Source organism: Anabrus simplex, chromosome 1 (assembly GCF_040414725.1).
Source record: "Anabrus simplex isolate iqAnaSimp1 chromosome 1, ASM4041472v1, whole genome shotgun sequence".
Classification (NCBI taxonomy): domain Eukaryota; kingdom Metazoa; phylum Arthropoda; class Insecta; order Orthoptera; family Tettigoniidae; genus Anabrus; species Anabrus simplex.
Genome location: NC_090265.1, coordinates 1,209,471,638 through 1,209,499,453, shown reverse-complemented (window position 1 = coordinate 1,209,499,453; position 27,816 = coordinate 1,209,471,638). Strand labels below are relative to the sequence as shown.

General features: G+C 39.6%; 1 protein-coding gene across 2 annotated transcripts in view; it reads right to left on the bottom strand.

Moving 5' to 3' along the window:
* ERR (estrogen-related receptor) overlaps window positions 1-27,816 on the bottom strand; it is a 444,389-nt gene that overhangs the window by 90,580 nt on the left and 325,993 nt on the right. For both annotated transcript variants that reach the window (XM_067151671.2, XM_067151681.2), the window contains one exon: window positions 5,970-6,096. In XM_067151671.2, the coding sequence (XP_067007772.1) occupies window positions 5,970-6,096 (127 nt within the window). The remainder of the gene's footprint in view (window positions 1-5,969; window positions 6,097-27,816) is intronic.

Here is a 27,816-nt window from a genome sequence, read left to right as displayed (position 1 = left end):
AGAAAAACCTGTCCCGCCTCCGTTTTGTCCAGCACGAATGTCACATGGAGTGAATGGGATTTGAACCACGGAACCCAGCTGTGAGAGGCCGGCGCGCTGCCGAGGATCCTTATAAGTACATTAAGAACAGTAAAATCAATTGGTCTCACCTCCTTCTACACCCCACCGCCGTTAAGTTTATTTACCGGCACCCCCCCCGCCCCAAAAAAATTAAAAGAAGGCTTGTTTCTTATGTTTAAAGAAGATTTCAAACACCAATGTTCACGTCTATTACCTTCAGTTTTGAGATATAAGCATCCCCATAAAAATAATTTACTTTTTTAACTTCATTTCACACTACTCCCCCCCCCCTAAGTGAATTTTCCCGCAAAAAATACTTGTTTCTTTAATAGTAAAGGATCTTCTAAATACCAATTTTCACGACTCTAACTTCTTCAGTTTTTGATTTATGTGTCCTCATGAAAGGAATTCAACTCCTTTACACTCCCGCCCTCCAAGATGGTTTCCCCCCAAAACGCGTTTTTCTTTGTTTTTAAAGGAGATCCAAATACGAATTTTCACGTCTGTAACAACTTTAGTTTTTATTAGATGTATGTATTCTCATTCAATTAATTCAATTAATTTTTTGAATTCTTTCACCCCCCCCCCCCTTCATTGGATTTTCCGAGAATACGTGTTTCTTTATTTTTAAAGCAGATTGCAAATATCAAATTTCACGTCTGTAACATCTTCATTTTTGAGATATCAGTAGCCTAATTAAAAGAATTCAACACCATTTTCAGTCACTTTTACCCCCCCCCCTCCACCCAAGTGGTATTTCCGAAAGCTAAAAATGCACGTTTCTTTGTGTTTTATAGAGATAAAAAACCATATTTCACTTCTGTAACATGTTAAGTTTTTGAGATAAACTGTAAAAATTCTCATTTTAAAATTTCACCCCTTTTGAGTTCCCCTTAAGTGGAGTTTCCAAACACAAATCACAAATCACCTACGTTTCTTTAGATTTACAGGAGATTACAAACACCTACTTTTTACGTCTGTAACATTTAACGTTTCCAAGATATTCTGTAGATATAGTCTTTCAAAAATTCACCCAATTTGTCACTCCTGTTTAACCGCCATTAATTGGATTTTCCAAAACTAAAAAATACATGTTTCTTTATTTTTAAAGGAGATCCCATATACAAATTTTCAGTTCTGTAATATCTTTCGTTTCTGAGATATATGTATCCTCATTAAAGGCATTCAACCCATTTTTCACCCTTTTACACCCCTCCTATTGGGATTTACAGGAAACAAAAAATACATTTTCCTTTATTTTTAGAGGACATTCTAACTACCAATTTTTACATCTCTAAATTTTAAAGTTTTAAGATGTATACACACTCATTTTAAAAAATTTACCCTCCCCCTTTTTACCCCCCAATATTTGGATTTTCCAAAAACGAAAAAATACGTGTGTTTATTTATTTTTAAAGGAGATTCTAAATACCAATTTTCACATATATAACCTTTAAACATTTTGAGATAGATACACTAATTTTAAAATATTACTCCCTTTTCACCCCCCCCTAAGTTGGATTTTCCAGAAACAAAAAAATACGTGTTTCTTTATTTTTAACGGAGATCCCAAACACCAATTTTCAGGTCTGTAATATCTTCAGTTTCTGATATATAAGTAGCCTCATTAAAGGCATTCAACCACTTTTTAGCCCCTTTTCACTCCTCCTATTGCGATTTTCCGAAAACAAAAAAATACGTATTCCTTTATTTTTAATGAAGGTTCTAAATACCAATTTTTACATCTGCAAACTTTAAAGGTTTGGAGATATAGATTCACTCATTTTAAAAATTCACCCCCTTTTCACCCCCCCATTAATTGGATTTTCCAAAAACAAAAAAATACGTGTTTCTTTATTTTTAAAAGAGGTCAAAAGTACCAATTTTCAGGTCTGTAATATCTTCAGTTTCTGAGATATAGGTACCGGTATCCTGATTAAAGGCATTCAACCCATTTTTCCCCATTTTCACCCTTTTTCACCCCTCCTATTGGGATTTTCTGAAAACAAAAAAATACGTGTTTCCTTATTTTTAAAGAAGATTCTAAATACCAATTTTTACGTCTGTAAACTTTTAAAGTTTTGAGATATAGAGCAACTCATTTTAAAATTTCACCCCCCTTTTCACCCCCTTAGCGACGGAATATCCGAAAATCCTCTCTTAGCGAGCACCTACATCTTAATATGAATACATACCCAAAATTTCATTTCTTTATGTCCAGTAGTTTTGGCTCGGCGATGATGAATCAGTCAGTCAGGACAAGCTACTTTATATATATATAGATGTAAGATAGGTATGACCTAGTGAACCTTGCTAATGTGTTACATGAATTTAATATGTATATGTTAGATGCAGAACTGCTTTGTTGTGACTGATAGGTTAATAACAACATATGTTGGCTGCATACAAGAAACTTGTTGTGCATTTCCAAAACCTAAATAGACGACTGAGGTCATAATAAATTTCAGATAACATAAATAAAATTTCAGATAAATTAATCTTAGATAATAAAATGTCAGATAATAAAGTCCAACTAGAAATTTCAAGTATAATTCAGATCAGATAGAATAAATAGTGAAAGAACAGCATACTTGAGTTAGGATATTGACCTGATGATGTTGAAAAGTATAATTTTGGTTAGGTATGATGTTAAGCTACAATTCTTAATTAAGGGCATAGACCAAGAAGAAGAATGTAAAGAAATCAGTTTAGGATAATATGAATGTCAGATGTAAATAGTAAATGATCAATCTCAACTAGTAAGAAAATATAAAAAGAGAGAAGTGAACTAATTTCAATTAATGACAGGGAGAAAGTAGGAAGTAAGATATGAAGACTAGTTGTAGAAATTGAGGAATCAGCTGTTCAATGATTGTTTATCTATTGGAAGACAGTTTGTACATAGTGAAATTGTTCTTTTCCTATTTTTTATTTACTTCATTATGTTTAATAAATAGTTATAAGAAATGGATAACTTGAAGTGTTATTTATGAAAATAATAGATAAGATGTATTAGAATTAAGGTATTGCATTTTTGAGTTGGGTAACATTGCCATGATGTGTCGGATGAAGATGTCCATCAGTGAAGTCGAAGTTGATGACATGGTTATCGGCACATTGAATAATCTCTTGGATCCCACGTTAAACTGAACCAAATTTTACATTCCCTGAGAAGCTGGCTGGGAATCCTTTGTGTTGACCAACCTGGACGCAGGAAGGGCGTAGTAGGTATGTCCACCTTCTCAATACAGTACGCACTTATCCGACCAGTATGACAGCCTATCCAGACCCTCCTGTAAATATATATCTGGAATATGTTGCTCCCACACCTGAACAGCTCTTTCTAGGTCTTCAAAATCTGAAAAAGTTTGTTATGCAAGGATATCTTCATGGATGTGAACAAGTGATAATCAGAAAGGCCCATGAATGAGGAGTCAAGTGGATGTGAAAGTACCTGGAACCCCAGATTAGCAATGGTGGCAGTTGTTGTCCAACTCGTACAGGGACACACATTATCATGTTCCAAATTAATTACCTTTCACTCATTTCCCAGAATACTTTTTTAGAATTTTACAGTACAATTTGTTTAGGTTTGCCACATATCCAGTGCTACTGATAGTGGTCCCCTGTTCCGAGCTAGTTAATGAGGATGATGCCTTCTTTGTCCCAAAATACCATGGCCATATGATTGTCGACCTTGGGCACTACCTGAATCCTCTGTCACAATCCTCAACATGAAGCCTACTGGATCCTGACTATAGGATTCCAGGTGATCACTGCTGACATCACCATGTGCTTTTCTTTGTGCATTAGTTAGGAATCTTGGACTCACCTAGAGAAAAACTTCTCCTACTATATTAATGCTTATGCACAAGGTGCTGCAGGGATCTTCTGGTGAATCCTGTAACTATTTCCATGTTTAAGAATGTGACACACTTGTTGTCGAGGATGACCCCTTGTACTCGTGCTTTGTTGGCTGACGTCAATGTCACTGTTCTTCCAGAACTAGTCTCCTTCTCGACTGACATTCAGCCATTTATCCAGCCTTCAACCCTGCTGTACACAGTCTTCTGTGATGGTGCATGCTCTCCACACATTGCTACTCATGGTCTGTGAATCTCTGTAGTGTTCACCCCCTATTTCCATAGAAACTATGCTGCCCAGCATTGTCTTTCCTGATCACTCTCCATCTTGTCTCCTAATGCAGACTCCCAGCTAAAAGACATATTTATGTCAAAAATTTGCAGCATAGCTGTTTCTTGGCAAAATACACAAACAAAAGGGTCCTGAACGAGTGCCTGATGCTACATCTTCACAAACCAAACATAAATTTCATGGAAGATCTTCCTCTTTCATACCTTCCTGCAATAAAACATAAGGAAGACCTTTTCAATGAATTTTAAATTTTTTTAAAACTCTGCTTCAAGAAAAATGTGCTGTGCTGTGCTGAACGAGGGATTGTATCCTTCTGCTTAGTGTTGCAGTCATGTTATGGACAAATGTACCAACTACCTGTAATATGCCATGACTCACAAAATGGCAGACTATAAACCACAGGAAATTTGAAAAAGTAATTTAGTAATTTATAGATTTATACCCCTTATAAAGAAGGCAACCAGAACTGTTTCCCAGTATATTTGGACGAAGAATGACTTATCTGGTGAGAAATTAATTCAGAAGGCAACCAGAACTTCTTCCCAGTATATTTGGATGAAGAATGACTTATGTGGTGAAAAATTCATTCAACATTAATAGAAAATGGGGAATTCCAACATAAACCTTTCACCATTATTAACATAATCTTAATCTATCTCTGGGGTGACAAAGCAAGGTCTTCACAAAACATCAAGTTTACAAGCAATTTGTCTCATTTCACATGGCATAGACCCAAAAGACAACTGTGTCTAAATGTCAAGTATGGAAATTCCTCTGAGTTATTATGTCATGTAATCTCTCAAATGACAACATTTTGCTGACATTATCAAGAAAAAGTTAGTAAAAAAATAATAATTACAACTCTGCAACACTTCTTGGCTTATCTCCTTCTGCATGTGTCTCAGTAATGCCCATCCATCAATACTTCACATCAAGCCTGCACGGATGATAGGTAACATCGTGCCACACATTCTGTATCGCAAATTTGGTGATGCAAATTTTTATATGACTCCCAGCTAAAAGACATAGTTATGTCAAAAATTTGCAGCATAGCTGTTTCTTGGAAAATACACAAAAAAAAGGGTCCTGAACAAGTGCCTGATGCTACATCTTCACAAACCAAACATAAATTTCATGGAAGATCTTCCTCTTTCATACCTTCCTGCAATAAAACATAAGGAAGACCTTTTCAATGAATTTTAAATTTTTTTAAAACTCTGCTTCAAATCTATGTGCCACAGTGTTTTTGTGACATAATTTGTAATATACAGGCTGTACTAAAACATGTAAATATCCCAGTATCTATAAATGAGGCCACAGATGCAGTAGAGTAGTGCATATGTAGTGCTGTAGTTGGTACAATGAAAGTAGGAAGCAAATCAATCTTCCTGAATATTCAAATACTTGATCAGATGAATCTTTCCATATTTCCACTAAAACAGATAAACAGCATTTTTATGAGTGATAAATTTTCATTTCATTTTTTCAGTGGCATTTGTGTTAAATACCGGTATGTGAAACTTGAAATCCACAAAATAAAGTATACTGGAAATCAAACAGAGAAGAAGACATGCAGTTTGAAGGGGAAAAAATTTCAGCTGCAAAAAGAAGCAACAAAGAAGAGTCTGTGATGGATAAAATAAAATGTATTCCAAAAATCTAATAAGACTTAGAAGAAAAAAATTGCATGCGCCTACAGTTTTTTAATCTACTTCTGAAAACATTTAAGGACATCTCTGAAGCTGTTAGTTTACCTTGGATGGTTCTCTTGAAAAATGCTTTACAAGCCTCACATGAAGCTACACCATAGTGAAAGCCTGATGCAACGTCTCCACACACCAAACATAACCTTCGTGGAAGGTCTTCCTCTTTTATGCCCTCCTGCAACAAAACATAAGGAAGACTTCTTCAATTAATTTTATTTTTTGCTTCAATCTCTCTGATTCTAATTGTTCTTCACAGGGGGTGTGATTGAAAAAACTAAACCATACAAAAATGTGCACAATAACTTTTTTAACATTTTAATTAGTTATTGTTGTTGTGTGTTTTACACTCTTTGTTCAGCACTGAACTCACAATTTTCACTTTAATCACAATCAACAGAATTCCATTGCACACTGGAATTCGTGCAATGAGAAACTATTCCTCCAAAGTCCTCTAGATTTCAGAATCAACAGCACAGAGAAACAGATTGATTAAAATCGGATATGCCATCGATATTGCAACACCTAAGATCAACCATTTGGTATTTTAAGATACAACTATGATTTCCAGATGCTGCAATGCAGGATGCTATCTGACATCATCATCATCATCATCATCATCATCATCATCATCATCATCAGGAGCGTAGTATTGGTCACGGGAAATTAAAAAACTGATTGCTGCTTCCAAGCATAGTAAAGCAACAAATATGATGTAAAGAATCTTGTAAAGAATTTTGCATTACCTCCATATCATCACTGAACACCAATATAAGTGATAGCTGCAGAGCATTGTCATTGACTTCTCACCAAGGTGGCTGCCGTGTGAATCCCAGGCAATGCTCCTGCGATTTTTGAAATGAAAAGTTCTTTTGTGCTAGTGGATTAATGATAACTTTCGATGATGCAAGGATGGGGACAGACTAGGACTGGGAAGGTAGTGGCCATGGCCTTAGTTAAGGTACAGCCCCAGCATTTGCCTGATGCAAAAATGGGAAACCATCTTCAGGACTGCCAACAGTGGGATTCAAACCCACCATCTCCTGAATGCAAGTTCACAGCTGCACGACCCTAACCGCATGGCCAACTCTCTTGGTGAAATGAGAAATCACATACTTGTTGTTCGGATCACATAAAACTAGAAGTCCTGTGACTATGATCAAGAAAGCAACTTTCACATAAAACAAGCTTTCTTGCTTTGCTTAGATTTGCTGCCACTAGGACATCTCAAATTCTAAAATATTTATATACCTAAACACCTTTTCCCTTTCTTTCTTTTGAGCCAAAATTATCCTTGTGATCAGGCTGCTAGGAGTATTCAATCTCACTAGTAGGCTAGTGTGTGAAAGGAAGGCTTATCTGTATGAAAGACACTGAGGGCCACTTAACAATGTTGATTGTTGGATGCACTGGTGAATGGTTGACTGTTGGAAGTGTTCTGTCTTATCTATATATATAAAACTAGCTGATGTACCCGTGCTTCGCTACGAGATTCTCAGAAAGACTGACTTTGTGGTTTTTTTAACCTGAAATCAACATAGGTCATTACAAAAACGTAAGTATGAATGTAGCGATTAAAAGCAATGCTATCATATAAAATACTCAATCAAATGGAAAGCCGCACGTTTTATCACTTTTAACGAACAGTGCTGCGGTTAGATTGCGGTGCCAATCTAATAGTCCAAAGTTCCAGAGCTGGGATGACCAGGTCGCAGATTGCCATGAACACTCATCTGCCATTATTCCGCTAAATATGCACACTGTTCATTCCAATCAGTGCCTCAGAGTAGGGATTGAATAGCCCGAATGCTATGATGATCCAGTGTGTTACGTACCAGTAGTATCAGAAAACTTATAAACCAGGGGAATGGCATGCTAAAGAAGAAAGTTATCTAACTCCACAGCTACTTCCTATCAATATTCAGGCAGGCTGTTACACTCTGTACGACTGGGCGAGTTGAGCGTGTGGTTAGCGGTGTGCAGCTGTGAGCTAGCATCCGAGAGATAGTGGATTCGAACCCCATTTTCGGCAGTGCTGATGATGGTATTCCGTGGTTTCCCACTTTCACACCAGTCAAATGCTGGGCCTGTACCTTAATTAAGGCCTAAGGCACTCCTAGCCCTTTCCTATCCCATCGTCGCCATAAAACCTATCTATGTCGGTGCGACGTAAATCAAATAAAAATACTCTGTACGCAGCAGTAATCCTATCTACCGGAGATGAGGGGCAACAGATGACACAAAGCACATCACGACAAACAATGGTCAATGTAATGTTATTGTTGATCAATGTTATGAGCTTTCTATATTGTAGGCCTTCACATTTAGTTTTCTTTCGACTCTGTGATTTGTAAAATATTTTATACCATACCCTAAACTGTAGTTTCTTATTCTCCGACTTTACATAGCGATTTTCATTAAATACTGTTTACCCATTTTCTGGTTACTCGGCGCTGATATGGACTTAGTAACAAAAATCCAAACTCATGAATAGGTATCTTTGTGATCATAGCCAGTACGGTAACAATATATAAGACATGAATAATAGGAAATCTAATACTATGTAACCCTAGTTATGTAGCATTCATCGATTACACCTCTAATACGAAATATTTGAGAATTACATTTTAGGCCTTCCCCTAAACTACCATTTCACTCAGCGTGAATAAAATAAGTTACAGCCTAGACTATAGCGACTTATTTCCTGACTTTGCATACCAATTTTCATCAAGATAGGACTACTAATAACAATATTTGAGAATTATATTTTAGGCCTTCCCCTAAACTACCATTTTACTCAGCGTGAATACAATTATTGATAGCCTAGATTGTAGCAACTTATTCCCCACCTTTGCATACCTATTTTCTTTAAAATGCGACCACTAATGACATAAATAGTTGGGAATTCAATTTTAGGCCTTCCCCTAAACTACCATTTCACTCAGCGTGAGTAAAATGATTTATAGCCTAGATTGTAGAGGCTCATGCCCTGACTTCACATACCGATTAAATTATCTTCAACCGTTTTCTCGTGATGCGTGTACATACATACATACATACATACATGCAGACAGACAGACAGACAGACAGACAGACAGACAGAAATTACGGAAAAGTAAAAAGTGCATTTTCTTGTTACTATGGACATGACAGATACCTGTTTTGTCTGTACATTGGTCAGAATTTGAAAATAATGGTATTTCTGTATCGGTCATGTCCATACTAACAAGAAAATGCACTTTTTACTTTTCCATAATGTCTGTCTGTCTGTCTGTCTGTCTGTCTGTCTGTCTGTCTGTCTGTCTGTCTGTCTTCAGTCTGTCTGTCTGTCTGTCTGTATGTATGTATGTATGTATGTATGTATGTACACGCATCACGAGAAAACGGTTGAAGAGAATTTAATGAAAATCGGTATGTGAAGTCGGGGAATGAGCCTCTACAATCTAGGCCATAAATCATTTTACTCACGCTGAGTGAAATGGTAGTTTAGGGGAAGGCCTAAAATTGAATTCTCAACTATTTATGTTATTAGTGGTCGTATTTTAAAGAAAATGGGTATCCAAAGTTGGGAAATAAGTTGCTACAATCTAGGCTATCAATAATTGTATTCACACTGAGAAAAATGGTAGTTTAGGGGAAAGCCTAAAATTTAATTCTCAAATATTGTTGTTATTAGTAGTCCTATCTTGATGAAAATCGGTATTCAAAGTCAGGAAATAAGTCGCTATAGTCTAGGCCGTAAATTATTTTATTCACGCTGAGTGAAATGGTAGTTTAGGGGAGAGCCTAAAATGTAATTCTCAAATATTTCTTATTAGAGGTGTAATCGATGAATGCTACATAACTAAGGTTATATAGTATTAAATTTCCTATTATTCATTTCTTATACATTGTTACCGTACTGGCTATGATCACAAAGATACCTATTCATGAGTTTGGATTTTTGTTACTAAGTCCATATCAGCGCCGAGTAACGAGAAATTGGGTAAACAGTATTTAATGAAAATCGGTATGTAAAGTCGGAGAATAAGAAACTACAGTTTACGATATAAAATATTTAACAAATCACAGAGTCGAAACAAAACTAAATGTGAAGGCCTACAATATAGAAAGCTCATAACATTGATCAACAATAACATTACATTGACCATTGTTTGTCGTGATGTGCTTTGTGTCTTATGTTGCCCCTCATCTCCGGTAGATAGGATTACTGCTGGGTAGGTACAGAGTATTTTTTATTTGATTTACGTCGCACCGACATAGATAGGTTTAATGACGACGATGGGATAGGAAAGGGCTAGGAGTGCCTTAGACCTTAATTAAGGTACAGGCCCAGCATTTGACTGGTGTGAAAGTGGGAAACCACGGAATACCATCTTCAGCGCTGCCGACAATGGGGTTCGAATCCACTATCTCTTGGATGCAAGCTCACAGCTGCGCACCGCTAACCACACGCTCAACTCGCCCAGTCGTACAGAGTGTAACAGCCTGCCTGAATATTGATGGAAAGTAGCTGGGGAGTTAGATAACTTTCTTCTTTAGCATGCCATTCCCCTGGTTTATAAATTTTCTGATACTACTGGTACGTAACACACTGGATTATCATAGCATTCGGGCTATTCAATCCCTACTCCGAGGCACTGATTGTAATGAACAATGTGGATATTTAGCGGAATAATGGCAGATGAGTGTTCATGGCAATTTGCGGCCTGGTCATCCCAGCTCTGGAACTTTGGACTATTAGATTGGCACCGCAATCAAACCGCAGCCCTGTTCGTTAAAACGTGCGGCTTTCCATTTGATCGAGTATTTTATATGATAGCATTGCTTTTAATCGCTACATTCATACTTACGTTTTTGTAATGACCTATGTTGATTTCAGGTTAAGAAAACCACAAAGTCAGTCTTTCTGAGAATCCCGTAGCGAAGTAAGGGTACATCAGCTAGTTGTAGTAATAAAGTAGTAATGCCTATCGAAATTTGGTTAATTTTGTGAGTGTGTGATCCACTTAGAGCAATAAATATTGGTGTTCAGTGTTTATTGATAGTAATTAAGATTAGTGATATTTATTTAAAATTATATTGAGTATTTCCATTGGTAGGGGCTGCCTGGCCGAGGCGGTAAAGGCATGCTTGGTTCGCCCAGAAGGACGTGGGTTCGAATCCCCGTCAGGAAGTCGTAAAATTTAAGAAACGAGATTTCCACTTCCGGAGGTGCATATGGCCCTGAGGTTCACTCAGCCTACACCAAAAATGAGTACCAGGTTAATTTCTCGGGGCAAAGGCGGCCGGGCGTAGAGCTAATCACTCTACCCCATCACGTGCCGAGGTTAACAATGGTGGAAGCCTCTAAGGGCCTTCATGGCCTGTACGGAGGTGTCTTTGCTTTGCTATTTCTATTGGCATTTGGTAGATTACATGTTCCAGGTTAGGTTTACTTTGTTTCGTATTTGGACTGGGGGAAATAGGAAATAATACCGGTATTCCATTTTATTGTTTCAATATTTACAGTTTTGCAGGTAGGACACGTATCAGAATACTTTATTATATGGAGTTGTATCTTCCGCAATTTCTACATTTACATTCATAGGTACCGGTACCATACTAGATACGATACTTCATACATACAGCACTTCCGCTGCACCTAACATGAAAAAAAACCATTTCTTTAAATAATTAATACAATACCAGTAGCATTGTAAATTGAGCTAAAAGGAAATAAAAATACTTCAAGACAATAGAAGGTATTTCACTGAGAAGGTAGTTAACGGTCTTTCATTGTTGCTGCTCCTCCAATCCAAACATCCCGCTGTTGGCATACGGTCGAGTAAATCAGTTGGTTAGTATAATACAATATTTGTTCAATTCTCCAGCGCAGTTTCGAGAAAAGTTATTATCACTGTTTTAGAAGTCTTCCCTTGTAGTTTTGATATTTCAGCAATTAAGGGCAGTTTTAATTTGTTAGCACACGGTAAAAAAAGGAATAATAATTTGTCTAGTATCATGTTAGTTTTAACTTCAGTTTTATTTGTTTCAATGTCATCACCATTGAATATTATGTCCACAGACTGGTTTGTTGTCACAAATTAATTCCAAGCTGTACAGTTGCTTGCAACCCTTTTTATTGTTACGTAGTTTCCTATTCTAGTATCTTCCTGGATTTGCTTCAGATTTATATCTTAGTCTTCCTCGATGTCGCTTTCCATTAATGAACCCTTCCACACATTTCCCCCTGTGGATAGGGGTGGTAGAATAACACCTACAGTATCCCCTGCCTGTCGTAAGAGGCGACTAAAAGGGGCCCCGTGGGCTCTGAACTATGGAGCGTGGGTTGGCGACCACGGGGCCCTTAGCTGAGTCCTGGTATTGCTTCCTCTTACTTGTGCTGGGCTCCTCGCTTTCATCTATCCTATCCGACCTCCCTTGGTCAACTCTTCTTCTTTTCTGACCCCGAAGGAATTAGAGCACTCGAGGCCTTGGGAGTCTTTCATTTTCACGCCCTTCATGACCCTTGTCTTTCTTTGGTTGATATCTTCGTTTTTCGAAGTGTCGGATCCCTTCCATTTTTTTTCTCTCTCTCTGATTAGTGTTATATGGAGGATGGTTGCCTAGTTTTACTTCCTCTTAAAACAGTAATCACCACCACCACCACCTTCCACAATAATCGTCATCAGCAGAGAATGGCGTACCGGTGAGGCAGAAGCACGACATGGCCCCTAAAATTCTTTCTTTGGCGCCTTCTTTTTCGAGCTGAATATAATCTCCCCCTTTATGTATTTAATTAGCGGTTTGCTGTCGCTGAACTATTGCAAAGCGCATGCAATAATACACACTCCATACGATTTATCGAACCAGGTTGAACAAGATAATGAGGTTACGTAACGGAGGAAAGATCTTGGTAAGTATAGTCGATTTCTGGTTCTATATTCATGTTATAACCATTTTAAATACTTTAAAGGCCGCTTTATAAAAGCAATAGAAGGAAAATTAATGTTAAGTACGAACTTTTGGGTGTCGAGAAAACCTCTCGTAAAGAAAGTATTACCTGCTTGTTGTTTAAAGGGGCCTAACAGCGAAGGTCATCGGCCCGAAAGTATTACCGACATTGCAATAACTTAAGTATACTTCTCATGTAAATGACACAAATAATATCCTGCGATTCTCCTTTACTATCAAAATAGAATTTCTTTTGCTATTAAATCGATAATTTTAACAGAGCTGTTATTGTAAAATGAAATAGAACGTAGGCTACTCTCGCCGAATTTATTTTCATATGTTGACAGCATATTAGGCTTCCAGGCAATGTGCATGGACACAAAAGGCACTGTAAGGACGTTTTGTAAAGTAGGAATTGTTCCTTGTAAGTTATCATATATTTTTAGACAGGTACAAAGAAATTGTAAAATTTTGTGTTGTTGGCGAAATATTCACTTTGTTGTTTACATTTTATAACGTACAAGTTTCTTAGCAAAATATGAGTATGCAACAATTGGCTCGTTTCTTAAATTTGTATACAAAGTGACATGTCTTACTTAGCGCAGTGTCCTGATGCCTTTACATTTTGTGACAATCTGTTGTAATGTATTATGACCTTCCAATGACGTGTAATTACATGTCAGGGAGTCATTGAAGGTCATAATTATGATAAATGCATATGGACGGCATAGATGTAAGATAAATTGTTGATGCACGGCGAATTTATATATATTCGTAATATATGAGCCGACACAACTCGCGAACTGATGGTAGATCTTATGGAAGAGAATCGGTAGATCAAGCTCAGAACCCCGTGGTATACATCGGACCGCATGAAAACAGTGTAGTCGCAAGCGGGTATCAATAAATATTTGCAGTAACAGCTGAGAAGAAGAAAGGCCAGACATTACATCTAGTATTACAGACGTCAAGGAGGCCATGGATTGAGCCGGAATTACATACAGTTAATCATCTAACAGGCATGTGGTGTGACGTACTTCAAGTGGAGAAGAACAAACAATAGTAGCGTGTGTTCCTTTGTGAATCTCCGTGATAACGTTTCCTCAAATGTCAAAATCATATGTAAAGAAGTCAGGATCATAGTTATGTGGTTCATGGAAAGCAGCCTCATTATTATTATTGTAAATAATGAAGTTAGAATTTGTTTCAATGTTAATTCTTGAGTAGCAGAAAAAGATCGGGAAGCAAATAGTGAGCACAGCTCCTGTATGCGAGTTAAAGTCTTTAAGAAGTTGAGGCCTAAATAACGTTTGATAAACTAAATATAGCATTGAGCGACACTAATTTATACAGGCCAGTATTAATCGATAACAGTGGACTTGTAAATCTGTATGAATTCGCTCTAATTATTTTGTTCGAGTTTCAGATTGAACCCAAGATGTTGCCTATATTTGTGAATAAGAAAGTCCATATAGAGGAGATGTTCGAGTAAACCAGTAGGATCCTGGTGGATCCGCACTCTGCCGGGATGAATGAGATGGCTGAAAAAATAACCTGACGACCAATACCTGTGGAGAAGCGAGGAAGTCAGATGAGTAGTCGAATCTTGCCCTTCTTGTTTACTTGTAGATGCTTATAGTAGAAGTAGATCTTTTTAAATGTCACATAGGTGATATAAAGTGAAATAACTTGAATGTTCTAACGTGCTAACGGTGTTGGTTTAACGTCATATGATGCTACTGCGTATATTAGAATAATGTTTTCCGTCGGTGAATATTAGGGTTAGGCGATCTTTTCTGCGTTGTTTTCCGTGTTAGTGGAACAGCTGTGAAGCGAGTGTGATCTTGAATGCCACAGGTAAGTTTGAAGTACCGATGTGTGAGATATTTGATGTGGTGATCTTATAATATGAATAATTCCGCGGAGTGTTGTGATATGTTTTGTGGATCGATTCAGTGATGGTTGTAAGAATAATAGTGAAGCTCTTCAAAGATATTTTAGCTCATTTATGTAGGAAATGATGAGTATTTTCGTTATGTGGTGGACATTGTGTGGTGTAAAATATGTAGGGTCATCTAAAAGTATAGTTGACGGTATAATTAGAGAATGATTTATTGAGTGGTGAATTGCGGTAGTAATTTAATTCTTTGAGATGGCCAATAGTTTGGATAGTGTTATTGAGAGGTATTTCCGCCGCGTATGTTTGAGTTTATTAGATGAGCGAGTTTCGTAGAGTTGACTGAATGCTTTTCGAAGAGATTGGTTAGGCATACGAGCTGACTTGAGTTTGGTATCACATGGATAGCGGAATGTATTTTACGAACACACGAGTAGGATTTTCGACAAGCTACTCGAACGATAATTAAGATTGTGGAAGTATTGTCACCTGTACTGTAGATCAACTTGTAGCATTGCTAGATGTAGTAAGTTGGCGCTGTAGAAGTATTTTCCAGCAGGATGGAGTGGAGCCGATGCAACGCAGATCGTCTGGCATTTGATCGTTCACTTATTTATGACAGTAGTTGGTACTTTATTTCAGGTGCAGCCATATGATGCCGTTGGTTGGATGGAGACATGCAGTTATTTATTTATGGAGCAATGATACTATTATTATGTATTTGAAGGATTTTTTTGTGTTTATCATGCGCCGTTAGAAAATTCAAGTTATTATTCAGTTAGTTAGAAGGTTATAATGAAGTAATAGGAAAAGTAGAGCAGGGAGGACAGGTTCGTCTAATAAATGCGTCAGCGAATGAACAAACAAGATGAATGAATAGAAACTGAAATTGCTGATTTTCCATTATATTAATTTACATTTATTTAAGTGAATCAGTGTTGTGTAATGATGAGATTTTAATTTAATGACTGACAATTATTTTTCAAGATGGACTTGATTCTTTTAATACGGTGCGATAGGAGATGTACAAGGATAATTTATTTTACGTTGCATATTCAGTTGTTCAATTGTAGTCAGTTGATTTCATTTATTAAAATTATTATACTTCCAATTTCTCATTGCAATTTTCATTTATGCCTAATTTAAGTGAAATTATTTTGAGACTGATGTTGGATCATTACCAGGTTAATTACTGTTAGGATGTGACCGCTTTCTTTCCGAAGGGTCATGCCCTGAATGGAGGATCATGTAAACCACTGAATTCTAGTCGAGCGCATTATGAAATTTATTACCATCTTCGAACTAGGCGTCCCACGAACGGTCACAGTATAAAACTATAAAATCATAATACCTATTGCTATTACTACCATGTTTTATTTTTCAGAAGGCTAGACGCCAGTATGTTTACAGTCCCGACTCCTTGGCTGAATGGCGTTGAGGCCTTCGGTTCAGAGGGTCCCAGGTTCGCTTCCCGGTCGGGTCGGGGATTTTAATCGCGTCTGATTAATTCTTCTGACTCCGGGACTGGGTGTTTGTGTTTGTCCGAACACTTTCCTCTTCGTATTCATAGAACATACTACATTACCAACCACTACAGAAACACGCAATAGTAATGACAACTCTTTATATAGGGTTGCGTCAGGAAGGGCATCCGGCCTTAAACAGGGCCGGATCAACATTTGCGGCGAACCCACAAGTGTGGGAAAAGCGGTAGAAAAGGAAGAAGACGTCAGCATGTTAACGATGCGAGTACTAGAACAATTACCTGACTCCTAGGTTTGAGTGCTGGCTCCTAGATTTAAAAACATTTGTCATAGCCTGGCGTAAGGTGTGTCCCAACCAAGAAAGAGATATTTAGCGACTTAGTTCTACAGTAGTGTCGGCTACTGAATGCATGATTCGAAGCAGTGTATCGATGCATTCAAGTGTCCGAGTGAATCGATTCACAGGAACGGCGAGCTCACGGTACACGATTCAGCTTACTCCCAGCGATCAGTGCTGAGTGGTGCACTCACGACTCACTAGCGGGACAATGGACGTTGGCGGGGAACCGAGCTTCCGCTGCAGCGAGACAGTGAATCATGGCACACCAAAAGAATCGTGCGCAAGCACGGCTCAGTGAGACATAAGATACACACGGCTCCTTATCGGTATCGGCACACTGGAAAATGGCGGAGAACCGAGCTTTCGCTGCAGTGAGACATACAGTGAGTCATGGCACACCGAAAGAATCGTACGCAGTCACGGAACAGTGAGACACAACACACACACGGTTCATTACCGGTACACTGGACTTTGGCGGAGAGCCGAACTTCCTCTGAAGCAATACATACAGAGCCATGGTACACTGAAAGAATCGTATGCTATAATGGACTCTCGAGCTCAGCTCATTTGAAAATAATACCCACTTGCATTCATTGTCCTCTTCTTACAGGGAGGTTTAAATAATAGATTTATTTGCAGTGTTAAAAAGAGAGTTAAAACATAATTCTATAGCAGCTAGTAAGTAGGTAGGCTATTAGATTATACTATTTATTAGTTTAATGAATCTTAGTATTATAACTTAGCTGACATTTGACAATTAATTAAACTCGACTCTAGCCTCACCTATGACTGTGAGTCATGCTCATAATCACTCAAAAGTACCTGTTTTAAATTGGGAAGAACGATTCAGTGTTCTCTCAGTTCGTATGTCACATCGTTGCATAAGACTTCAATCATATGTGGACAGTAAGTGAACCGACTGATGCAACAACTTAACCAACAGTATGTTGAATCAGAAAACCAGTGGGCTAATTGTACATCTGGGGTAGCCTATACAAAAACGATTTAACGATTTAAAACGATTTTCAAAATCCTCTGCTGATAGAAAAATGCATATTTTCAAAAATGACTGAGCGAGTTGGACGTGCGGTTAGTATCGCGTAGTATCGAATCCCACCGTCGGCAGACGTTAAGATGGTTTTCCGTAGTTTCCCATTTTCACACCAGAAAATGTTGGGATTGTACCTTAATTAAGGCCATGGCTGCTACCTTCCTAATCCCAGACCTTTCGCATCCTACGTCGCCAGAAACCTTCGATGTATTAGAGTGATTAGCATTTTTTTCTAAGAAAGGAATTACCGAGCTCGATAGCTGCAGTCGCTTAAGTGCGGCCAGTATCCAGTATTCGGGAGATAGTAGGTTCGAACCCCACTGTCGGCAGCCCTGAAAATGGTTTTCCGTGGTTTCCCATTTTCACACCAGGCAAATGCTGGGGCTGTACCTTAATTAAGGCCACGGCCGCTTCCTTCCCACTCCTAGCCCTTTCCTGTCCCATCGTCGCCGTAAGACCTATCTGTGTCGGTGCGACGTAAAACAACTAGCAAAAAAAAAAAAAGAAAGAAAGAAAGAAAGAAAGAAAGAAAGGGATTCATAGTATGAAGACCAGATGGCAGCAGCGAGCACTGAATGCTGTTGCTGCTGTCTTACCAGTACATACTACACAGATGCAGTAGGAGCGGTGACTCTAATGTGCCGTGAATCGGATCACTGTATCGATTCAGTAACGTGAACAGAATCAAATGAATCGATTCAGTAAAATGAATTGAATGTCCCATGACTATTCTACAGAGATCTCTTCTGATTTACTCTGTTCAGTACCTTGGTATTTGTCACCTTTTCTATCCATGAAACTTTAATGATCCTACGGAAACACCACATTTCGAAGGCCTCAATATACTTTACACAACTTTCGTTTATTGCCCATGTTTCTGAGGCATGCAATAGAACAGTCCAAACAAATGCACGTAGGGTCCTTATACGAAGGGGTAGACTGAGTTTATTGTTACCCAGTAACCTCTTCTTTTCCACAAAAGCGATCTTAGCTTTAGCAATACGGCCCTTTATCTCTGCCACACTCCTTCCATCCTCAGTTATTTTCTGGCTGAGAGAGGTAAACGTATGAACTTGTGTGATCTTGTCATTGTGGATCATTAAGTGGAGTTGTTTTGACGATTGCGATATGGCCATGCATTTTGTCTTCGATGTGTTTATCTTCATTCCATATTTCCACAAGCAGCAATAATACAGGGACATTGTTTTATCTATGACGGGGATTGTCACTTCGCGGTCGCCAGCACTGCGAGCCTGTCTGCCGCCAAGCACTTTGCCGTAATGCGCTTCTCGGCGCCTTAAGCTCCCCTCCTTTGCAGTCTGCTGAGAGCTTTATCAACGCAAGGTTCAGTTTAGTTAGTTGTTCACATGTTCAGTGCTCAGTGTGTTGTTTCAATGACATTTTCATTACATGAGCGTGTGTGTATGTATATACATAATACCTCCATAAAGTACAGGAATTTTGTGCGAAAACACGGGGGAAATTCCGTACGAAATTTCCAAACAGACCCGTGCCTAGTGTCAATATAATAAAAAAATCTAGTTAAAAAGTTCAAACAGACAGGTTCAGTAAATGATCATAAAAGACGTAGAAGGAGGCATGTTCTTACAGAAGAGAAATTAAATAAGATTGGAGAGAGACAAGAGCGCACACCGCAAAAAAAAAAAAAAAAAAGTCTTAGGCGTTTGGCGAAAAAACTGCAGTAAGTAGGAGTTCTGCTAATAAAACAGTAAAATTACTTAAAGTAAAGCCATACAGGATTCCGACAGTACAAGGGTTAAGGGAATATGACCCCAATAAGAGGTTAGATTTTTGGAATTGGATTTTAGAGGGAGTTAATTCTGGGGAAATTGATCCGAAATATATATATTTTTTTATTTTTTTACTGATGAAGAGTGGTTTCATCTGCATGGGCCCATGTATTCTCAGATTAATAGGTATTACTAGCTGATGTACCCGTGCTTCGCTACGGGATTCTCAGAAAGACAGACTTGGTGGTTTTCCTAACTGAATTCAACATAGGTAATTAGAATTACAAAAACGTCAGTAGGAATGTAGCGATTGAAAGCAATGTTATCATAAAAATACTCGATCAAATGAAAAACCGCACACTTTCTCACTTTCAACGAACAGTACTACGGTGCCGATCTAAGAGTCCAAAGTTCCAGAGCTGGAATAACCAGGTCGCAGACTGCCGTGAACACTCCAGTGTCATTGTTCCGTTAAATATGCACACTACTCATTCCAATCGGTGCCTCAGAGTAGGGCTGGAATAGCTCGAATGCTATGATGAACCAGTGTGTTACGTACCAGTAGTATCAGAAAATGTATGAACCAGAGGAATGGCATGCTAAAGAAGAAAGTTTTCCAACTCCCCAGCTATTTCCCGCCGATGTTCAGTCAAGCTGTTATACTCGGTACGCAGTAGTAATCCCATCTATCGGAGTTGAGCGGCACCATAAGAAACGAAGAACATCACAGCAAACAATGGTCAATGTAAAGTTATTGTTGATCAGCGTTAAGCACTTTGGATATTGTAGGCCTTCTGAAATACCACTCTTATCATAGCCGGTACAGTAAAACTGAATGAAACATAAATGATCGGAAATTGTATTGTCTATAACTTTTGTTATGTAGTACCGTACTTTTCGATAGCACCAATAACATAGGTATCGGTATTGAAAATTAAATTAAATGAGATCCTTGACCAATTTCTTGATGAACAGACTTATAGAGAGCGCTTGTGTCAGTATATTTTCAATGAGATTCCACCACTGCTCACACTGCCTAAGCATCCATGACAGAATTGCGTCGAAGTTTCGGTACGAAAATTATAAGTAGGTACGTGTGGCCCCCGCAAAGCCCAGACTTATCACCATGCGCCTTTTATTTACGGGGGACACTTAAAAATAGGGTGTATGCGGGAAACCTTCGCGCTGCAAATGAGCTTAAAGACTATATAAGAGCTGAAATCGAGTCCATCAGTGCTGAGGAACTCCTTAAAGTAAATAACTATTTCATAAGGAGGTGCCATGCCTTTGCTGGCAGGACCTAGTGCTTACAGTGCACTATGTCTTCTGGTATGGGCTAGAGCCATTTTGTTACTTTCATTGATCTGTCTCTGTCTTATCCTTGGCTTTGACAATATGAAAGTGACTAAGGTATGAGCGATGCTAGTAATGCCATTCCTTGTGCAGCCAGTCCCTGCAATGAATGGTGTGAAAACGTTGCTCATAGGGTCGGTTGATGCATGCATTTCAGTGGGCTTGGCAGACTGATATGTAAGAGCAACTTCTGGCTCGGTGAGGAAAGCAACGGGAAACTACCTCACTCCTCATTTCCCTAGTACGCCTCTTCAGTGATGCCTAGGCCATCTATGACAGCTGATGGCAGAGCTGTTGAGGATCCAACCAGCCTTAGGGCTGAAGACTGAACATACATACAAGGAGGTGCCAGCAATGTGTAGCAGTGAATGGCGAACATTTTCAGCACCAGCTGTAAACTGAGTAAGTACAAATTTCAATACTCAGTGATTCAGTGCAGGGCGAACCGGGCGAGTTGGCTGTGCGGTTAGGGCCACGCAGCTGTGAGCTTCCATCCGGGGGATAGTGGGTTCAAATCCCACTGTCGGCAGCCCTGAAGATGGTTTTCCTTAAATTCCCATTTTCACACCAATTAAGGCCACGGCCTCTTTCTTGCCAAACCTAGGCCTTTCCTATCACATCGTCGCCATAAGACCTATCTGTGTCGGTGCGACGTAAACGCAAATTGTAAAGGGCCGGGCGAGCAATGGCCGCATTACAGCTAAGTGCCTGGTGGGAGACAGGGTCGCAGAGCAAACGACCGGGCGAGTGACAATTCCCGTCGCAGATAAAAAACGATGTCCCTGTAATAATAATCTGTGTATTTAGCGTAATTATACTTCTATAGTTTCAGTTGGACCAGGCACACAAACACGCGGCTCATACGCTCGTAAAATGTGACCCACCGGGCGAGTTGGCCGTGCGGTTAGGTGCGCGCGGCTGTGAGCTTGCATCCGGGAGATAGTGGGTTCAAATCCCACTGTCGGCAGCCCTGAAGATGGTTTTCCGTGGTTTCCCATTTTTACACCAGGCAAATGCTGGGGCTGTACCTTAATTAAGGCCACGGCCACTTCCTTCCAACTCCTAGGCCTTTCCTATCCCACCGTCGCCGTAAGACCTATCTGTGTGGGTGCGACGTAAAGCCAATAGCAAAAAAAATGTGACCCCCGCCCCCTTCTGAATTTAGTAAATAATTATAACGTCAATATGTAAAGATTTCAAATCGTCTGAAGGTAATTTCGCTTTGTTTAGTGAGCTAATCTCCTATGATGTTCAGAAGACACATACCAACGTACAAATGGAACTTACTGACACCTCATGTGACGCTGTGTTAAATAACAAGTTTAATGAAGTTGAGGCTCCCGAGTTTTATTCTTCTTACTTGTAAGGCAGTGCTCTGAAATGTGCCAGTTCACAGTGAGAAAACTAGCAATGTTTGGATCTACCTATCAGTTATTTTCACCTATGAAGTCAAACAAAACAGCTCACAGATCTAGACTGGCAGCACAACATTCATCCTCCATCCTGAAAGGGATATCATTATAAAATCAAGTGACTGACATTGGAACTATGACTTATAAATAAATAAATAAATAAATTAAAAGGCAAATGTTAACCCTGTCCTCCAGAAAATTCCTATTTACCTAAAATATGTAGTTATAGGTATAGGCCTACAGTGAAACCATAGTAATGAAGATGTAATGCTTTTATTACATACTGTGGATTTTTTTGTCCAAAACATTATATATTCATTATTAGCGTCCTGTAAAATAAATACGGAATAATCTAGTTTTCTCATTTTGCTGTGCGGCCCTCGGAGATAAATATATCAGTCGAATTGGCCCTATACACTTGATGAGTTTGACATACCTGAGTTAGACTCTTATAATTAGGGCACGCCTAGGTAGCAAATCATATGACCCTGTGAGCTTGCATCCGGGAGATAGTGAGTTCGAATCCCACTTGGTATAACTGAAACGTTGGCAGAAAGAGCAGGATTTTTGGTCAGGTGGCTACAGAATTATCAACACAAAAACAAACAAGGGAAATACAGGAATTGGTTTAATAATGAATAAGAAAATAGGGCAGCAGGTGAGCTACTACGACCAGCATAGTGAAACAAGATACATACCAAGCCAATGTCCACCATAATAGTGAAAGTCTATATGCCTACTAGTTCAATCGACGATGAAAACATCAAAAGAATATATAAAGAGAGAGAGTAGTTACTGCAATATGTAAAAGGTGACGAGAATCTACTTGTGATGGAAGAATGGATTTTTTTTTTTTTTGCTAGTGTCTTTACGTCTCACCGACACAGATAGGTCTTATGGCGACGATGGGATAGGAAAGGTCTAGAAGTTGGAAGGAAGCGGCGGTGGTCTTAATTAAGGTACAGCCCCAGCATTTGCCCTGTGTGAAAATGGGAAACCACGGAAAACCACCTTCAGGGCTGCCGACAGTGGGATTCGAACCCACTATCTCCCGGATGCAAGCTCACAGCCGCGCGCCTCTAACCGCATGGCCAACTCGCCCGGTAGACTGGAATGTAGTGGTAGGGTAAGAAAGAGAAGACAATGGCACAGCAGAATTCAGACTGAGACTAAGGAATGCAACAGGAAGTCGTCTGGTTGAATTCTGCACCATTCCTTGCTAATACTTGGTCCAACATCATAAGTGACGGCTGTATACGTGGACGAGACCTGGAGACACTGGGAGGTATCAGAGTGACTTCATTATGATAAAGCAGAGATTCAGAACCCAGGTGCTGGGTTGATAAGCCTTTCCCAGGAGCAGACGTGGACTCTGACCACAACTTGTCGGTTATGAAATGCCATCTGAAGCTGAAGAAAATGAAGAAAGGAATGGAAAGAGATGGGATCTAGGCAAGTTGACTGTCAGGGATTGTTTCAGAAACATGTTGCACAAAGACTAAATTAGAAAGACTAAAGGAAACACGATAGATGAAGAATGGAGAGTTGTGAAGAATGAGATCAGTAGCGCTGCTGAAGGAAGGTTAGGAAGACAGGAAAGATCAAGTAATCAATGTAGAGATGGGCAAAAAATAACACAACAGTTATTTTGGAACTGTTCCGTACTCGGAACTGGTCTCTAAGTGAACAGTACGCCGGAACATCCTGTTCCGAAAGAACAGTGTTCCGTGTCGCCTGCACTCCAGCGAGATTGGTCTAGCAGTATCCTGTTCCGAAAGAACAGTGCTCCGTATCGCCTGCACTCGATGTCTACGAACACCCTGTTCGGAAGGAACAGTGTTCTGTATCGCTCTGTATCATAAAACTTAACTGATATTATTAGAACTCATAAAAATATTTATTGGTTAACCAAATTCTGTTTCATAAAGGTGTATACATTACTAATAAAATGTCTTCACTCATAATATTAGTTAATTAGTCAGCTGATCCAATTGGAGGTTAGAATCGGTTTGTTGCATATGTTCTTGATTTGTGTTTGTTCCCAGCAGTAGGCTATTGCTTGACTACAACTGGATATTAACCCATATGTTCAATAGAGTCACTTGATATTTTCGTTGTTCTGACTTTCGGTACATAGGAGAATGGGTACCGGTAAAAAGATTTAGAGTAATGTGAGAGAAGAAATGTTCTTTCTGGAAAGTTTTTGGGTTGCAGCCTATTGCACACTCTATAACCCTCCTTTCTTTTTCTTTCTTATGTGCTCTTAAAAATCTCTCTTGAGATTGACTAGCAACACCTTGGTTTACCGGTGGTATAAGCGGAGCATAAAAGGATAGACTGAATTTCCGAGCAGAACTGCACCAGAAGAAAGTCTCCAACCATCAGTCATCTTATTGTTCAAGTCACTTAGCCTTAGAGCCCTAGCATCGTTGACACTACCAGGCTAATTCTCACAACATAATAAGAATTCTAAGTGGTGGTGGTGGTGATGATTATTGTTTTAAGAGGAAGTACAACTAGGCAACCATCCTCTATATGATACTAATCAGAGATAAAAAATGGAAGGGATACGATTGTTCGAAAAATGATGGTATCGTCCAACGGAAGACAAGGGCCACGAAGGCCGTGAAAAAGAAAGACTCCCTAGGCCTCGCAACCTAATACCATCGGGGTCAGAAAAGAACAAGAGTTGACCAAGGGAGGTCGGATAGGATAGATGGAAGTGGCACAAGTAAGTGGGAGCAATGCCAGGACTCAGCTATGAACCTCGTGGTCGCCAAACCAAGCTATCAACTGTATAATTCTAAATGTGGCCCACATATGAGCATTAGATTCAAGGAATGTTTCCCTTAAAAATCAGCAAATGCTGGTTCATACGCACTTGGTGCATCAATTTCTGGCGTTCCACCAAGTACTCCACAAACTAAAGGAATACCGCCAAGTTCAGTGAATATGACAAATGCAGCATTTCGCCATAGTCAGCTAACCAACATGCGACATCATGAGGAAGGGTGTCATCTGGCGCTGACATAACTCTGCAGACTGTCGTCTTTGAAATACCATGTATATCAGAAACAGAATGCTACTGTGTACCACTACCTAACCAGTTCAGTGCAATCTGAAGCTGCTGTTTTGAGGTTAGTGCTTCATTCCTTGCATTCTCCTATCAAGCATATATTCAGATGTTCTGTAATCCGACGTAAATCTCTCATTGTATTCATATGTTTGTTCCCCACCAGTACATTCGCTCCTCATCACTATTTGAATCAGAGTCAACCCGTTCACTGATCTTCACAATTTTATGCCAAAATATTAAAATACCACTCACTTTGCTTCTTTTTTTTTTTGCTATTGGCTTTACGTCGCACCGACACACATAGGTCTTATGGCGACGATGGAACAGGATAGGGCTAGGAGTGGGAAGGAAGCGGCCTTGGCCTTAATTAAGGTACAGCCCCAGCATTTGCCTGGTGTGAAAATGGGAAACCACGGAAAACCATCTTCAGGGCTGCCGACAGTGGGGTTCGAACCCATTATCTCCCGAATACTGGATACTGGCCGCACTTAAGCGACTGCAGCTATCGAGCTCGGTCCACTCGCTTTGGTTTCACTAATAATATAGATTATGAGTCGAAATACACTCATGGAAATAATCCCAATAATATGAGTAATTTCTATAAGTCATATTGTCCTTGAAACTGTTTACAAATATTATTAGGAATATCTACTAATATTATTACCTAATAAATCTATGAAACGTAATACTCATAATATTAGATAATATTATTGGTTTCTTACTAATAATATTAGTGAAAAATGTTTAATGAAAGGGGGCTCTACTGTACACTCGGCGGGATTGGTCTAGCAACACCCTGTTCCGAAAGAACAGTGTTCCGTATCGCCTGCAGCACTCGGCGGGACTGGTCTAGCAACACCCTGTTCCGAAAGAACAGTGTTCCGTATCGCCTGCACTCGGCGGGACTGGTCTAGCAACACCCTGTTCCGAAAGAACAGTGTTCCGTATCGCCTGCACTCGACGGGACTGGTCTAGCAACACCCTGTTCCGAAAGAACAGTGTTCCGTATCCTGGTTGGCTGATTGTTCCGACTCTGGGCGAACGTGAGTGCTATTTCTCTGCACTGGCTTCGAAGTTCTTTGAAACTTGACTGCACTGGAGCATCAATGGAAGGGGAAGGAACCCACAAAATATGAAACTGTAAGACGTAGAGGCGCCCATCTCAGTCAGCATTTTGACAGACAGCGAAAGTGTGCATGGCACTGATTTTTAATCTTTATTCGTATGAATTCTTGCAGCGTGAAACCACGTGCATCGTCAAAGTATTCTTTTAGCGCGATTTACGGCTGTCTGTGTTGTGCTATCCACTCTAATTTGTTCATAAGAAGTGTTAGACTATTATACATAACGATATATAAAACATGGCGATATCAATATACCAAATGTTATTGAATAAGGCCTAAATATTTCATATTTTACTGGTACCTGTCTTCTTAGTCCGCCTCTGTGGTGTAGTGGTTAGCGTGATTAGCTGCCACCCCCGGAGGTCCGGGTTCGATTCCCGGCTCTGCCACGAAATTTGAAAAGTGGTACGAGGGCTGGAACGGGGTCCACTCAGCCTCGGGAGGTCAACTGAGTAGAGGTGGGTTCGATTCCTACCTCAACCATCCTGGAAGTGGTTTTCCGTGGTTTTTGCAGTTCTCTTCCAGGCAAATGCCGGGATGGTACCTAACTTAAGGCCACGGCCACTTCCTTCCCTCTTCCATGCCAACTCTTCCAATCTTCCCATCCCCCACCAAGGCCCATGTTCAGCATAGCAGGTGAGGCCGGCTGGGCGAGGTACTGGTCATTCTCCCCAGTTGTATCCCCCGACCCAAAGTCTGAAGCTCCAGGACACTGTCCTTGAGGCGGTAGAGGTGGGATCCCTCGCTCAGTCCGAGGGAAAAACCGACCCTGGAGGATAAACAGATTACGAACGAACCTGTCTTCTTAGTCAATATGTCTGTCGAAACTAATTTATTTATTAGGCTGTAAGATACCTGAAATATGAAACAGTTAACAACAGATCACACCTGAAAATTAAATTCAATTTAATTAAGGTGTTTCTTTCTCAGGTTTCATTATTACCCACTTTTTGTGATAAAAACTATATTTCAGCGTTCTTTACAGACATTAAGAGTAAAGCATGAAACTAACAGTGAGGAACCAATTTTAGAATTAGCATTTATGAGGTTCGTTTCGTTAATGTTTTCTAATTCCCCACTGCCTAAACCGTTTACTGTTATTTTGGAACTGTTATTCGGAACATAGTATTTTTTCGGAACCGGAACAACCGGAACTGTTCCGGAAAAAGAACAACTTCGCCCATCTCTAAATCAATGGATAACTCAGGAGGGAGTAGACCTGGCTGACAGCGAAAGTAAACGAATACAAAAAAAATGAACCGAGCAGGTGGCTTCGCTGCTTGGGTCACGTAGCTATCAGCTTGCTGTCGGGAGATACTGGCTTCCAACTCAACTGTCGGCAACCCTGAAAATGGTTTTCCATGGTTTCCCATTTCACACCATACGAATGAGGTCACGGTCGCTTCCTTCCCACTCCTAGCCGTTTCCTATCCCATCGTCGCCATAAGACCCATCTGTATCGGTGCGACGTAAA